Genomic DNA, 15,140 nt, shown 5'->3' with positions numbered 1-15,140 from the left:
AAAAATATTAGAAATATATTGTGTACTTTTGAAAGTATTACATATTCACAATAAAAATATCTTACTCTCACATAATTATCATATACCTATAAACTAGAAAATTTCACATACCCACTATACTTAATAAATATAAAAGAGAGCTAAAAAGAATATCAGTTAGGCAATTAAAATTACTAGGTGTATTTCATTTTAAGATAGGACAAAATCCTGTGAGAACTGTACTCTGGAGAGATGAAAGCTTAGAAGAATGACTCTGGAAGTCTATAAAGTCATGAATAATTTAGACAGAAAATACAGACTTAATGCTAGATAAATCTATTAGCTAAAAAAGGAATATCCAATAAAGCTCAAATGAAGTAGTTATAGAGTAAAAATTATTAGTTTGTATATTAAATAGTTTAGTTTGGTTGTATCCCCAATATCCATTAACAATTTGAACTTGATGCCACATAAGGAAATTATAGACCCTTGTCCCTCAGAAAAGGTCCACTGGTACCACTGTCAAACTCAAAAAACATTGGTCTAATACAACATTTCTCCTATCCTTACCAATACTGGGATCTGTATAAACCAGTTCTTATTTAAAAAAAAAAAAAAAAAAAAAAACGGTAATTTTTTAGAAAAGGTATTTAGGAAAAGCAACGTCCAACAAGTGTAGCTCAAAAGAAGAGTTTCTGAATTGAATGGTACTACTCATCAGGTTTATTTTGTAAGCTTAATGGACTGAAAAACCCATGTAAAAACATATAAACTGGTTTATTAAAGCTTACCTTCTTTTTGAATTTTTCTATATAGAAAAAATTCTTCAGTGAAAGGAAAACATCTAAGTAGGTTAATTTTGAAATATTATCTAGTAAACTATCAAATGCCAATCAAAACAGAAAGAAATTCCTCAACCCCAAGGTTGTAATACACTTTCCTCCTATTCCATCCTCCAAACCGTTGGTTTGTCTATCATATTTTCTATCTTGCACATTGCCTTATTCTTTGGAGTGGTAACTAATACTAAAACTGAGAGGGGATTTCTGCCTTCTAAAATTAGGCCCATGTAAAAATAACATATGAATATTTAAAATTAAACCAATTTGTGAAAAACAAATAATGGCCAAATAGTTTTAAGTTTTACAGTTGTAAAATTCTAACCATAAATGTATTTAATAGGAATGAAGATGTCAAATATTTTAAGCTTCTCTCTCTCCAGGGCTCACAGTTCTAACTACCTAAATTATTTTTATACTTTTTTCATATCTCTATGACTATACTGTGTAGAGTACCGGGCCTGGTAGACTCAGTATGTCGAATACACAAAAATTTCAAAAACATGGCTACTAACCAGTAATTTCTCATGACTTATAGGAAAAGATACTAATATTTAGGGCAATCTAAATCACCACAGGGAAGGAAATAATTCCACCCTCATAACTCAGGCAACAGAAATCCCAAATATGATTTCTTAAAGTCTTTCAAATAAGTGTTAAGAGCTTTAAAAAGTGATTATAGACATGCATGTAGGTATAATAGACTCATCCACAGGGACTTTTCAACATGTCACTAATTACCATATCATCTGCAAACAGAATTAGGTAAGATAGATGCAAAGTTCACATCATTGGAGAAAAAAAGACCAAAAAATGTCACAATACACTAGAATATTTCTGCTTAATTACTGACATCAATTAAGTTTGTCATATTATTTTAATACAAATGTAGATAATAATGTAATCTAGCCCTAAACTAATATCTCTTGTTCTACAGGAAGCCAAAATGAAATTTGAAGACAGAAAGGACTACAGAAAGAAAAACAGAGAGGGAAGGAAAAAGAAGAAAGAAATAAAAGAGAAGGAAAGAAAAGGAAAAGAGGAAAGGAAGGAACTTTAGCATTATTACTGTTAAACTTCTTAAGACACTGATAGACTGATTTCTCAACTATGAGTTAGCACAAATATATTTCTCAAATGTTCAAACAAATCTTATAAATGAATCTAATAGCCTATGAATATTAAAAGTACATCCTCCGCCAGCTGCAGTGGCTCACACCTATAATCTGAAAACTTTGTGAGGCTGAGGCAGGAGGATTAACTGAGGCCAGGAGTTCAAGACCAGCCTGAGCAACACAGCAAGACCCTGTCTCTAAAAAAAATTTTTTTTTTTTAAATTAGCCAGGCATGGTGGTGCACACCTTTAGTTCCAGCTACTTGGGAAGCTGAGGCAGGAGGATCACTTGAGCCCAGGAGTCCAAGGCTGCAGTGAACTATGATCCCATCACTGCACTACAGCCTGGGCAACAAAGCAAGACTCTGTTTCTTCTTTAAAAACAAAAAATCCTTAAAATCAAACATGGCCTTACATAATAGAATAACACAAATTTATTTATCAGTAATATAACAGTTGTTGCTAAGAAAGTTTAATATTTCCTTTTTATTATTCTATAAATTTTCATTTGCACAGTATTCTTAGGAATAAGTAAATGCCAAAGGCTAGCCAATTTAAAAAAAAAAAGAAATGGAAAATTCTGGTAAAATAAAACTTTTCTTTAGTTCAAGAAAACAAATTCCATGTAAATATTATTCAGTAATACCTAGTATTTTTATATGCTTTACAACTTACAAAATACCTTCTATTATCTTAATTTGATCTACAATCTTGATATTTAACATGACTGTCTTTAATTTTTTTAACTATTAGAAATTGCGCTTTACCCTTCTAAAAGTTAAATAGGGCAATTAAAATTGAGCTTGACATTTTATTGTCAATAAAATACTTTATAAACTTGGCAAGTGAAGTCAGCATTAGTGACAAATTATTACAAGAGTAACTCCAGTGACAAATTACTGAAAGTCTTAAAAATGTAAATACATTATACAAGACAATGGTGAACATATGGTTTCACATAAACAAAAAAATTGCTAAAATATGATCGTACCCAGCACCCTCTTTATAATACCATTCTTTTATGGTTGAGCATTTCAAATGTTATAAAGAGGAGTTGTTTTTAACTTGAGGGCAGCTATACTTAATTCTGTGATGTTTTTAAACTATGTATTTATAGGAGAGAGCCTTATAATGAGGGTGGAGAGTATTAAAAGCCACACTACACACACAATAGGCCATCATGCATTTTAACCCATTATTAAACTTACCCCTCTTTTGAGGCTTCTGAAAGAAGGAATTCTGGGCTTCCCTGTTTTTATTTCATTCATACAATAATGCACGGGCTCAATGGAGAATGTGAGAAACTGGGACCCATTAGGAGTACTGGATGTGAATAAACTAGTAGGGGTTAAGGGTGGGGACTGTGGCTAATATGGAAATAAAGAAAGGAATCAATAAGCCAAATGTGCATAGTCTTTTCCTAAATGAAAATTCTATTTTTGGCAACATACTTTTCACAAAATATATCTCAAATAAAGTTTTCTATAAAAATAAGAAATTAAACATAGTTTTGCCAAAAACTATCATTATTCAAATAAAATTTACTTTTTAAAATGTACCATTTCACTTGATCACTTTTTACAAGCTGACAGATTAAAAATATAGAGTACACAAATTATAGAGAAAGCAATATGATATAGATTTTAAAAATTCTCTTCTGATTTCTAGAATGTTAGCATCACCATGGATTCCTAGTTATACTTAACATGTACTCGTCAAGAGATAAAGGCAGCAGCTACAGCTGAAGTTATCTAAATAGGTAATGTCACATATAAAATATTAAAATTATAACTGATTATCAGAGATAAGCAAAAAATTTTCAGTACATTCATGGCTTTCCTCTCAGACTGTCTCTATTCCATCCTATTTCACCTCTTTTTTAAAAAATTTCAGTATTCCTTGTATTCCTAAGCTCCTCTAGCTACTCTGATATGACTAAAAAAGGTCTGACCTCTCAACTTCTTGACTGGACAATATTATTAAAAACATGAATAAAGTGTGAGTTAATTATAATTGTGCTTTTAAAGACACTTATAGGTAAACTATAATTTCTGTTGAATTTTAATTTTATCCACAGTCATATGCCAAGATCAAAAAAAAAAATCAAGTATACTTTAATAATATAGCACAGATTAAAAGTATCTATTTTCCTTACTGATATGACACTATTACAATCACTTAATTGATAAGAAAGACAAAGCACTCATCTATTCCATCTGCTCACCTGCTAAGCTAGATTTATCTATCTAAAATAAACAGCACATCAAAAGGTGAATTCTAACAAGAGTTGAGATTCTCTTAGCAAACTAGACATTTTTAAAATTTCAATTAACCAAAAACATTCAGCCATTCCCATTAAAAACTCATATGAATGATACAAATAATTTCAGTAGTATGATCTATAAGACCTAATTTGACATTTATTATTACTGTGTCAATCATTCATTCCAATTGACAATTGCAATTTTACTGGTCTTTTAGTTAGATCATGTCCCTTTAGAAATTCTGATGGAAACTATATACAAAATAGATTTTCAAAAGCAAATATTTAACTAGATAGTAACAACTGAGTTAATATTCTTAGTCATTATTAAACAGTGGTCAAATGTTAAATCCAGAAATAATTTTTACTATTAAAGTATAAAATTCTATGTTTCCTACTAAGTGAAAGGTTATTGGAATCATTAAAATTGAAAATATTTATCTTCCATTAATAGTAAATCATTATCCATTCAATACCTACATTGATTTAATTGACACACTAAAAAAAACTGATTAGCATACAGGAATTTTATGATTTTTACCTTTGGCTTCTTTCCAAAGAGCCACAATTTGCCCTTGGCCTTTCCTACTGTGGTTTTGGCATCCACTTTCCCACTCTCCTGTTTGGATGCACTGATAGTCCCATCAGAAATGGTTCTATATATGTGCTGACTATAATCTTCAAATGGAAAGTCTCCTGGAGGTTCAAAACCAGACTTGAAGGAGTCTACCACCATTTGAGAGTCCTATACACAAGAAACATTAAGTTTTTAAAACCATATCATTTGTTCATAATGCATTAGCTTTCAAAACCTTAATCAGTACAAGAAAACAACAAATAAAAGTTTAAAGAAATAATTCTACAGTAATCATTAAAGGTTTAAAATGAATAAGTTTCAAAGGTGAAAGGTTTTTTGCTTTAAGGGATGTCTACAAAGAAGTTGATCTGCAGACCGAGGAAAGAGCTTCTAAAATCATGAAAGAGAGTAAGAGATGGAATAGAAGGGCTTTCATTCGTCCAACAGGGGAAAATATAAAAAAATATATTGAATACATGCTATAGAATGTTAACAGAGCAACAGGGAAAGATCTCATAAACAGTACTAAACTTGCAAAAAGCAAGTTTAAAAATGTAAAGTTTAATATGATTTACCTATAACTAAAATAACTCACATAAATATTATACATTGCTTTTAGACATACATACCTCTATCTAAATGTTTTACTGATGTCTTAACCTCATCATTTTAAAACAGAATACTTTATTCCCACAAACTCTTCCCCACCCCTACCTACCTCTCCTCTTGTTCCCCATTTCTGTTAATAGTATATATTTTGCCCATCATTTAGTCAAAAGTCATCCTTAAGTCGTGCTTATTTTTATCACTAATGCTACCCTCAACAATCATTTGATAAAAGATAAGAAGAATAAGAAAAGAGGAGGAACCCAACTATATTGTATAAACTTGGATACAGCTATACTAAAATATTATATGCACTTTGGAAGTCCCAATTAAAGAAGCCAAAAATCCTCTTTTCTTTTCTAAATTTAAGTAAGGATTCTACTAGTTACTGGAAGGATCCTCACTAATATATCTATTTAATGGGCTTCCTGTGAAGACTAAAATATGTGGTACATATTTGACACTCCCCAAATGCCCTTTTTCTCTTGTTCTTCAATCGTATCCTCAGTTTCTGCCAAGCATACTTTTGATCACTCAATCAACATTTACTGAGAAATGACCAGATTAACATGACTCTGCTACATCTTAATCAAGGTACAATGTGATTAGATATATTAATATTTCCTCAAGGGCAGGAGGACTATGCTGTTTCCTCATAATGCCCTCCTTCTTCCTCATTATCATTCTATACAGTATTCATGTTTCTTGATCCAACTCAAGTGCCAACTCTTGTGTTAAAGGCAACTCTGACAATTCTAGATCTGTCTGTTCTTCTCTAACTTTCTAAGACTAATAGTATAACACAATTTGTAACATCTAATTCACAGGTTCTTTATACTCTTGGGTTGGAACTGAAAAATTAGTGGAAGAAAGAGAAAGTTAGAATTTTTTTTTTTTTTTAAAGAATCAGGATTTTAGCATTTAGAATGGTTGCTTAGATCCCAAAGGAGTCTAACTATATTGCAAAACTTTCTTCTACAGAATTTAGAACCAACTACACATCAGACTACTTTACCCCTTTCCAGCTCATTTCACTAACTTAAACTGCACAGCTAAACCACACAAACTTATTCAAAGATAATTATGTAGCACTTACTCGTCTTTCATCAACTGATTTTGCTGCAAGAATCATTCCTTCCAAACACTTTGAAATGATAGGAATAACTTTTCGTTCTGAGTCTGCAAAGCCTTTGTAACACTCACTGAGTTTAACAGTCCTTCGTTCATCCATTTCTTGCAGTTGCTAATAATCAGAAATTTAAAAAAAAAAAAAAGGAAAATTGAATTTTCCAATTATTTTAAAGGAATTAGTGATCCCCTAAAATTAAAGATTTCTACTCTAATAGTTACAGTGTTGTTAATTCCTTTTAACAAGTGTTATTGATTCACAATACTTAGAAACCGAGGCTTGCTAAACAGCAAAGGGGGGAAAAAAAAAAAATCAAGTCCTTTAGTACCATCCTAAAACCAGATGACACTGGTGTTCTGGCCTTCTAAAAGGACCCTTGGCCGGGAGCAATAGTTCACACCTGTAATCCCAACACTTTGGGAGGCCAAGGTGGGAGGACTGCTTGAGGCCAGGAGTTCAAGATCATCCTGGGCAACAATGTGAGACCCAACCCTCAACCCCACAACTCTACAAAAAGATAAAAAATGAGCCAGGCATGGTGGTGCATGCCTGTAGTCTCAGCAACTCAGGAGGCTGAAGCAAGCCCAGGAGTTCAAGGTTACAGTGAGCTATGATCATGCCAGTAAACTCCAACCTGAGTGACAGAGCATGACCCTGTCTCAAAAAATAAATAAATAAATAAATAAATAAAATGACCCCTTACTGGTTACCAGCTCCTTGTCCCATACTACCTTTTACTCTTCAACCTGAGTGGTTCTTGTTTATGTTTCCAGGAAAAGTTTCGTTTTTAAGACAAAATTCTGGCACTAATTTTTTTTAAGCAATTGGCCTCTAATGTATGCAAATCTGAGATTTCTAACCCCTTAAGTTAGTTGAAAATACTTTAGTAAGACCTGACTGAAGCAAGAGTCCACAGTTGATTGCATACCAAAAGGTATCTAGACCTACTAGTCTACAGCTGAGAGTTGGGGACACAAAAGGAAAAACAAGAAACCACAAGGTTAAACCAGCACATATATAGAATCTCCACAATTCAAAATTCACTGGCACACACCACCAGGAAATATGCTGGAACACATGAAGTCCAATAACTTAAAGGCATTTTTGACACTTCCTATTTGCCCACATTGACCTTTCTCTTTCCTAGGAAGCAGCCACACAGCTCAAGTCCCCAAATTCCCACAGCTTTATACCACTTTTCCTCTTTAATTACTTCCCAAAGCAGGGGAGTTTATTTTAAGACCTGAATTTTCACAGAAGAACTGCTCCCAGCATCACAAAATGGCAATACTCCTCCATAGAAAGGTCCAACCACAGGATCAGGCCCCAAAACACAAAAAGGTAGCTGATCTCCAAATTAAGGGCTCCCCAGAATATGAAGACTTAGCTAGTGAGCCTAGAAAAACACCACAGAATAAGGACTGGCAGGTTTGACTCTCTGGATTAAATGACCAGAATCTGATACCAACTCTAGTCTACCAGCTCTCAATACCATTCCTTTGTACCTCTAACTTGCCTTACGAAGAAAAAAAAAAAGTATACTTGAACTGACATTCTCTCCACATAAGCTCTGTTCTCTGACATACTATTTCATTCAACACTGTTTTACTAAATCCCTTTTCTCTAATTTCCCTTCCTTCTAAAAAAAGGCAGTAACATAATTTAATCCTCATGTAAATTCTGCGGTCTTTACCTGAGGCTGTTTGGCAACTGTTATCATCAAGTGATGATGGACAGGATTTATAAGCAAACTCGAAGCCTGAATTACACTTACGATCTAACAGAGTCAGCAAGATAAACAGACAAAAACCAGGCTAACAAACATTTTATAAGATTTATTTCTGCCACCTGGGCTAATGCCAAGGATTCTGGTTTGGTTTCAAAAAGCTACATCCCAATTCTAGGTGAGCAGATTACATTATACAATTTTAATGAATTCCCCTTATCATATCAAAATACTTAATGATACAGTACTTAAATTTATCTAAAAAATTTCATTGTGTTAGTGGACTGTTTATAACACTAATAATAAATGTGTAGGAAAACTTGTGATTTAAAAGTTAGGAAAAATATACTTTTCAAATCTACAATCAGAAAGAAATCTCTTATCACCAATCTTGATGACTAGAATCTAGAAAGATTCTGATGTCTAAGATTTAAGTTAAGTTCTACATTTAAGGACTAGCTCTTCCAATTCTAAAACTAGATTAACTTCATATATCTAAAGCTTACCTTGTAAATCTGAGGAATCACTACATAGAAATGTTTGTGTTGTTCTCCATTAAAGTTTTGTAATTGTGCAGCATATTCATTTTTATTCTCATCAGCCATATGTGTACGCAGATTCAACTGCTGTTTGGCCTACGGGCAAATTGGTCCAAATCATTACCAAGAACAATAACAAAATCATAGCAAATCACTGTTCTAAAAGTTATACTAAAGCTAGATCTTATCAATGGAGAAGTCAACACCTGACTTCAAGAGAATGATGAAGTGGTTTGCCTTTTCCAAACTTTTGATATCATTTAAAATTTAAGGAGACACTTGCAGACCTAATGGTCAGAGTGGTCTCCTTATTATAATATTCCCCTTCCCCCATTACCATAGTACTCCCCCATACAACTAATCTGTTCGAATAAATTATCTCCTTATCAAATCCAGGTTAAAAATAAATAAATGACAGCATTATAGCTTGAAACAGTGTGCTTTTAATTGAAAGAGAAAAACACATACATTCAGGTACGTTTCAGATTGTTAAAAAAGTAGTAAAACATTTATCCACTCATATCCAACTGAAACAAGAAACTAAAATCACAGTGAAACTAAATAATGATTAAAATGTGATTTTTGAATAATGTAATATTCAATAATTTTCCATCTCTTTATATAACCAAAAGTACTTTAAGGGAGACTTTAGGTAGAATATCATTCTCTTCCTCTTGATCTCTTTTAGAAAGTCAAATTAGTTATTATCTAACTAGTTATTACCCCATCAACATACATAGGACAGGAAATCAATCTCAATAGCAACTATGTCTTTACTCTTAATTTGAATGCAGCTAACATATTGTAATAAATGAACACATATTAATTACTTTCTTAGACCAGTATGTATAATTTAAAGTAGGCAAATATTTGTGTATTTTAGACTTCAAAATAATGTATCTCTTGAGGAAATTCTAATACTGATACAAATGTGACTCCTTTCCATATCTAAGTAATAATATTTTGTTATCAAAGTTGGTTTGGAGTATTTCTTACCTTTTCAACATCTGCCTTGGTTGCATTAGTATCGTTATCCAATCTTTCATAACTTTGTTGTGCCTTTTCTGCCTCTCTACATTCTCTTTCAAATTTCTTTTTACTCTGTTAAAAAAAATCAAAATACCACGCTGAGAAAATAAAATTAGGTTATCTAAGAAATAACTTTAAAATGTTGGCACTTTGTATTATGTAGAAATGAACTGCACATGAAAAGTAAAATTTATCCTTTCTAAATCAGAAAATAAATTTTACTATTATAATGAATCTATGTGCTTTATAAATATCAAGAATTAATTAGGGACTACGAAGAAAAACAACATAGATATGTCTGAGTTAATGTTTAATATTTACTATATATCTCATCTCTCAGTTAAAAACGTGTACTCTGTAATTTTTTATTATAAGTTCATCTTCAGCAGGACTTTTTTGGTTTGGGGTTTTTGTTTAATTTTTGGTGACTGTAATAGGTGTACATAGTTCCAGGGTACATATAATTTAACACATTCATATAATTTGTAAATGTCAAATTTTTTTGTATACTTGGGATATCCATCACCTTAAGTATTTATCTCTTCTTTAGGCTAGAAACATCTGAATTACTCCCTTCCAGGTATTTTGATATATACAATAGATTACCATAAACTATAGTCACCCTACTGATCTAACAAACACTAGGTCTTATTTCTTCTATGAAACCATATTATTTGTACACCCAGGATGATATATATTCATGTGGATCCACTGTTCTGGGCACCTGGTGGAAATCCTTTCCATCTGGAAACTCATGTATCTTGGTTCTGGGAAAATCTTCTTGACTTATTTTTGCCCATTTTCTGTGCTTTCTTTTTTCTAGGATAATTATTATTTTGAAAATGAACCTACTGCATGAGTCCCCTAATTTTCAATTTCTGTCATTTTGCTCTACTTTTTGAGAGATTTCTTCTACTTTATCTCTCATTCTTTCTAGTGCATTTTTCATTTCTGCTATCAAAAAGTTCTTTTTTGTTCTTTATATGTATCTTTTTAAATAGTAACTTAGTTCATGGACATATTTTCTCTATTCCCTTTGAGAATATTAATAACAGTTTTGAGTGTTTTGTTTTTGCTCTTTAATTCTCGTTTCCTTTCATAGTCACTGCTTCTTCTACATTGCTTTTTCTCTCACGTACTAGTTTTAATCTCTGATGTGCATATTAGATGTTTTCTTTAAATATCCAGGGATCCTTGGCTATCTGCTCTTATTTAAAAAGCCAATTGAAAGCTCCACAGGTGGTGTTTGTGTATTATGATATTTCCCTCTAGGGCCAGGTAGCTAGTTTCCTTGGAAAAACCTCAAGTTATCAGTAAGTTTTTTCTCTAACTGATTAGATTCCCCAGGGAAGCCTCTTACAATTTCTCACCTGGAAAATATATGCCTTGTGACCTGTATTTTGAGAATTGCTCACAAGAAGAAAAGCAAGGGAACTCAGCATTTCATATTTACCCAATCTCCTTTTTAGAACCAGTTATAATGTCAATTTCTTATCTTAGGGATTACCAAACCATAAAAATAGTGCAAATTTGGATCCCAAACCTTATGACTATAAGATCTAAAGGTTTCAATTTCTCCCTCTCCTCCTTTGACCTTCAGACAAAGTTTCTTTGATGCCTCTCTTGGCCAATAGGCAGAATTATTATAATCCACCTTTCCCTAAAGATTCATTCTTCTAGAGTTTCAAATTTTATACAAGGGTTGCAGTTCCAACTCCCCTAAAGCATACGGAGCTAAAACCTAACCTCTGTTCCTGTGTGAGTATTAAAACCCAAGCCCTTAGAGCAAGTACCAGGTCCAGTAAATCACCATACCCCGACACTCTTGCCCTCATTTTTCCAAATACCACTGTATCAGCTCATACACCTATTGCTCTGGCTTTATTTACCCTTACATTCCTAGCAGTTAGAGATTTCCCTTTCTTTCGGGTAACTAAGAGTTTAAAACATGATTTTAAAAAATGCAATAGCTATTATAGCTAAGGTATTTGTAACCAAAAGGTTTCTAAGTCAGTTCAGTTTGTCATACAGTTAGAACCAGATATACCTATAACTTACATGAAATAAATGTGCTCCAAAATTTTTTACAAATTTCTTTAAATGTAGGCCTTATACTTAGTATAGGTATTTCGATTAGTATGACACACCAAATGAGATACTAACAATTTATTCAAAGCACATAAAATATCTGATTACGTTCCTTGGGATCATATGTTAAAAAAAAAAACCTGAAGATACATATATATATAGAATGTCACTTTCCCGTGAAAATTAAGGTTAAATTTCCACATTTAATTCTCTAAAACTCAGCTCTGAGCTGAGTTTTCAAATTGAGTAGCTATAGGCTAATAATTTTGGTGCAAATGAGGCTGTTTATATACAAAAATATTTTTATATTAGGTGTCTTATTTATAGGAAAACACCTATAATAACTTCCTTGCAACAGTACCAGTACAATATTAAAAATACACATTCTCTGAATAATACATCATTATACAATATAGAAATATACCCAGAAAAGATTCTTTTCTTCTTCACCCTGTGTATGCCAGACTAATCACAGCCACTGCTACTCACCCACCCTTGCTAAGCAGAGGCTGCCTCCCAGTACGGAGGCTGAAAATAGCTGATACTTGCTTTCCCAGACTTCCCACAGCTGGGGCAAGTAATCTAATCCTGTCAAAGGCATCCTTAAGGAAGTCTGCTGGGGGTTTTCTGGGAAAGTTTTCTTTCCCTGATAAAAAGGGACAGTTAGAAGAGAAATGCCCCCTTTTTACTGCCTTTGGTGGCAGCTGAATGAGGATATGGTATTTGGCTGCTTAAGCCAACAATTGACCATAAGGAGACAAGGCTGACAAAAAAAGCCAACATGGTCAAATGGTAAAGTGGACAAATGGAAAGGAGATAGAGCCTTGGTGACATCACTGAGCTTCTGAACTGCTCCCATTTCTGAGCTCTGTTCTTACAAGCTTATATGCCCTGTTACTTGGAGCCTCCTAACTGATGGACCTGGCATCTTTGATGCTTCCATCTTCTACTCTCTGACCATTCCTTCAAGATCTCCTCTACAGGTTCTTCTGTCCTCATCCTAAATGCCAGTGCTGCCTATTTTATTTATCCTGGGGTTAAGAGGTGTCTTTTAATTTTTTTCTCAATTTTTAATACTCTGTCACTAATTCAACCTGACTCCACCAGTTCTTTATATCTCTTCTCAGTTATTTCAAACATGTTAGGAATTCTACAATTTCATTTTTTTGACTAAACAGGAAGACATGGAACTAGGAAATGGGATCCTACACTTGCTTCTACATATTAAATAGAAATTATATTTGTCAGTCTCCCCCACTGGACTGCAAGCTCTATAAAAACAAGAACCACGTCAATATTCATTTTTGTATTTCCAAGGTACAAAAGGATACTTTAGATAAACAGGAGTGGAACTCACCTTTTTCTCATAGTATTGTTAATGCCTAAAGGAAATCTCTCCTACATTTTTTATGCTTCTTATGACCTCTATAACTTTTGCTTAATAACTGTCAATTGTTCCAAAGACAATTCAGCACATATTAACAAGAATGATTTGTGCCAACACCAATTTTCAAAGGAACCAATAACTCATGAATGTAGGAGTCTGTTATTTTGTGCAAATGAAAACACACATATTGCACACATCATTAGGTGGCAGATACTAAAGATTCTTGTTAAGGCAATGTAAAATTTAACCAACATAAATACTCCCTAAAAATCTGGCTAAAACCAATTAGAAAGAAAATCAAAACAAAAATAAAAACAGACTACTAATATATCTAAGAATTCTCAATGGTGATTAGAAACTTACATCAATGACAGTTATACAGAACTTTAATGTAAGCTTTGAATATGTACTTTTAAAGGGGAAAGAAAGGCCGAAAATAGTGGGAGCATATGCATGATATTTTTTTTAATCTCAAAGTCCTTTTTCTAAGGACTAAATTGATTAATTTAACATGAAAAACTCCCTTCAGCATAATTTTCAAGGAATTCAGTGTCCACCAGAGAAATATACTGGTAAAGAACAAATTGTTTGATAACCTAAGGGTTCAAAAAGACTATCTTATACTACAGAAACATCATCTAATAGAACATTTTAAGTAAAGGCATACAATGTAGACATCTTATTTTTCAAATTACTATACACCAGAACATTTAAAAAAAAAAAAATTAGCAAGTTATCTTGGAAAATTTTTTAAATAAATAATTATTACATTTTTATAATTTTGCCCTATAAAGTATTTAATTTACTAAAATGGGATGGTCTTTGACTAGAAGGCCAATATTAGGAGCATTTACAGAATTACAGAATCCCAGCCTGATCAAGAGTGAGACCCCATCTTTACAAAATATAGAAAAATTAGCCAGGTGTGGTGGTGTGCGCCTGTAGTCCCAGCCACTCAGGAGGCTGAGGCAGGAGGATCCCTTGAGCCCAGGAATTTGAGGTTGCAGTGAGCTATGATGACACCATTGCACTCTAGCCCAGGCTACAGAGCAAGACCCTGTCTAAAAAACAAAAAAAAAAAAAAAAACAAAACTATAGAATCACTGAACTGGGTAAAACATTTCATATAATCTAGTAACTCTCTTCATTTTTCACATGCTAAAAATGAAGTCAAGAGAAATTAAGTGCTAAGGAAAAGGTAGAAGTAGAATCTTGGTTCTCTCAGTTTCAGTCAGGGGTCTTCTAAGATTTATCACTGTTGCCCTATTATTTCTCTTCTCTAACTTCCAAAAGTCAAAAAGAATCTCTCTAAGTGTTCACAATGATACAAAGATTACAGAATTCATTTAAGTACAGACTTATACAGAGAAAAATGACAAAATGGTCTCACATCCTCCATTTATACTTTATTGACTATTATGCAACAAAACCCATGTCAAATTATAAATAATACACCAAGAAACATTAAACTCAAACAGATGTGAAGCATAACAGAATTGTGGGGTAACCTAGTCAACAAAATTTATGTCAGCCATGAAAACATCATAACTCACATTATCCATCTGTTTCCAGCACATGTCAAGGTATTGTTGAGCTTTTCGTCCTTCTTGGAGATGCTAAAGATCATAATCACCAAAAAAAAAAAACAAAATGAGACAAAGCAAACAAAAATAACTACATTTAAATATGAAACAAAGGCTAAAGTCCCAAAAAGGCTATTTATTTTTTCAAGACACTAATTATGTAACTTTACCAAGACCTAACAAGAGCTGGCAAGAAAATGCAGAACTAGAACTCTCTAAAATGCATTTTATAGGATATTATTTTAAGTACAACCTTTAAAAATAGATACAATGTCTGGAAA

At 32.8% G+C, this 15,140-nt stretch overlaps 1 protein-coding gene across 3 annotated transcripts in view; it reads right to left on the bottom strand.

Annotated features, from left to right (window-relative positions):
- The window catches only part of FNBP1L (formin binding protein 1 like), a 102,251-nt gene that overhangs the window by 15,666 nt on the left and 71,445 nt on the right, over nt 1-15,140 (bottom strand). For 2 of the 3 annotated variants that reach the window (XM_069478229.1, XM_069478228.1), the window contains exons 5-9: nt 14,830-14,892; nt 9,769-9,873; nt 8,740-8,868; nt 6,475-6,621; nt 4,737-4,940 (exon numbers count right to left, since the gene is read on the bottom strand). In XM_069478229.1, coding sequence (XP_069334330.1) covers nt 4,737-4,940; nt 6,475-6,621; nt 8,740-8,868; nt 9,769-9,873; nt 14,830-14,892 — 648 coding nt within the window. Of the gene's footprint in view, nt 1-3,140; nt 3,300-4,736; nt 4,941-6,474; nt 6,622-8,739; nt 8,869-9,768; nt 9,874-14,829; nt 14,893-15,140 lie in introns of all 3 variants that reach the window. The other variant, XM_069478227.1, reaches the window with a different exon arrangement.

The sequence above is a fragment of the Eulemur rufifrons genome, chromosome 8, assembly GCF_041146395.1.
Source record: "Eulemur rufifrons isolate Redbay chromosome 8, OSU_ERuf_1, whole genome shotgun sequence".
NCBI classification, from domain to species: Eukaryota; Metazoa; Chordata; class Mammalia; order Primates; family Lemuridae; genus Eulemur; species Eulemur rufifrons.
The sequence above is the reverse complement of the archived record's forward strand: the minus strand, read 5'-3'. Positions and strand labels throughout refer to the sequence as shown.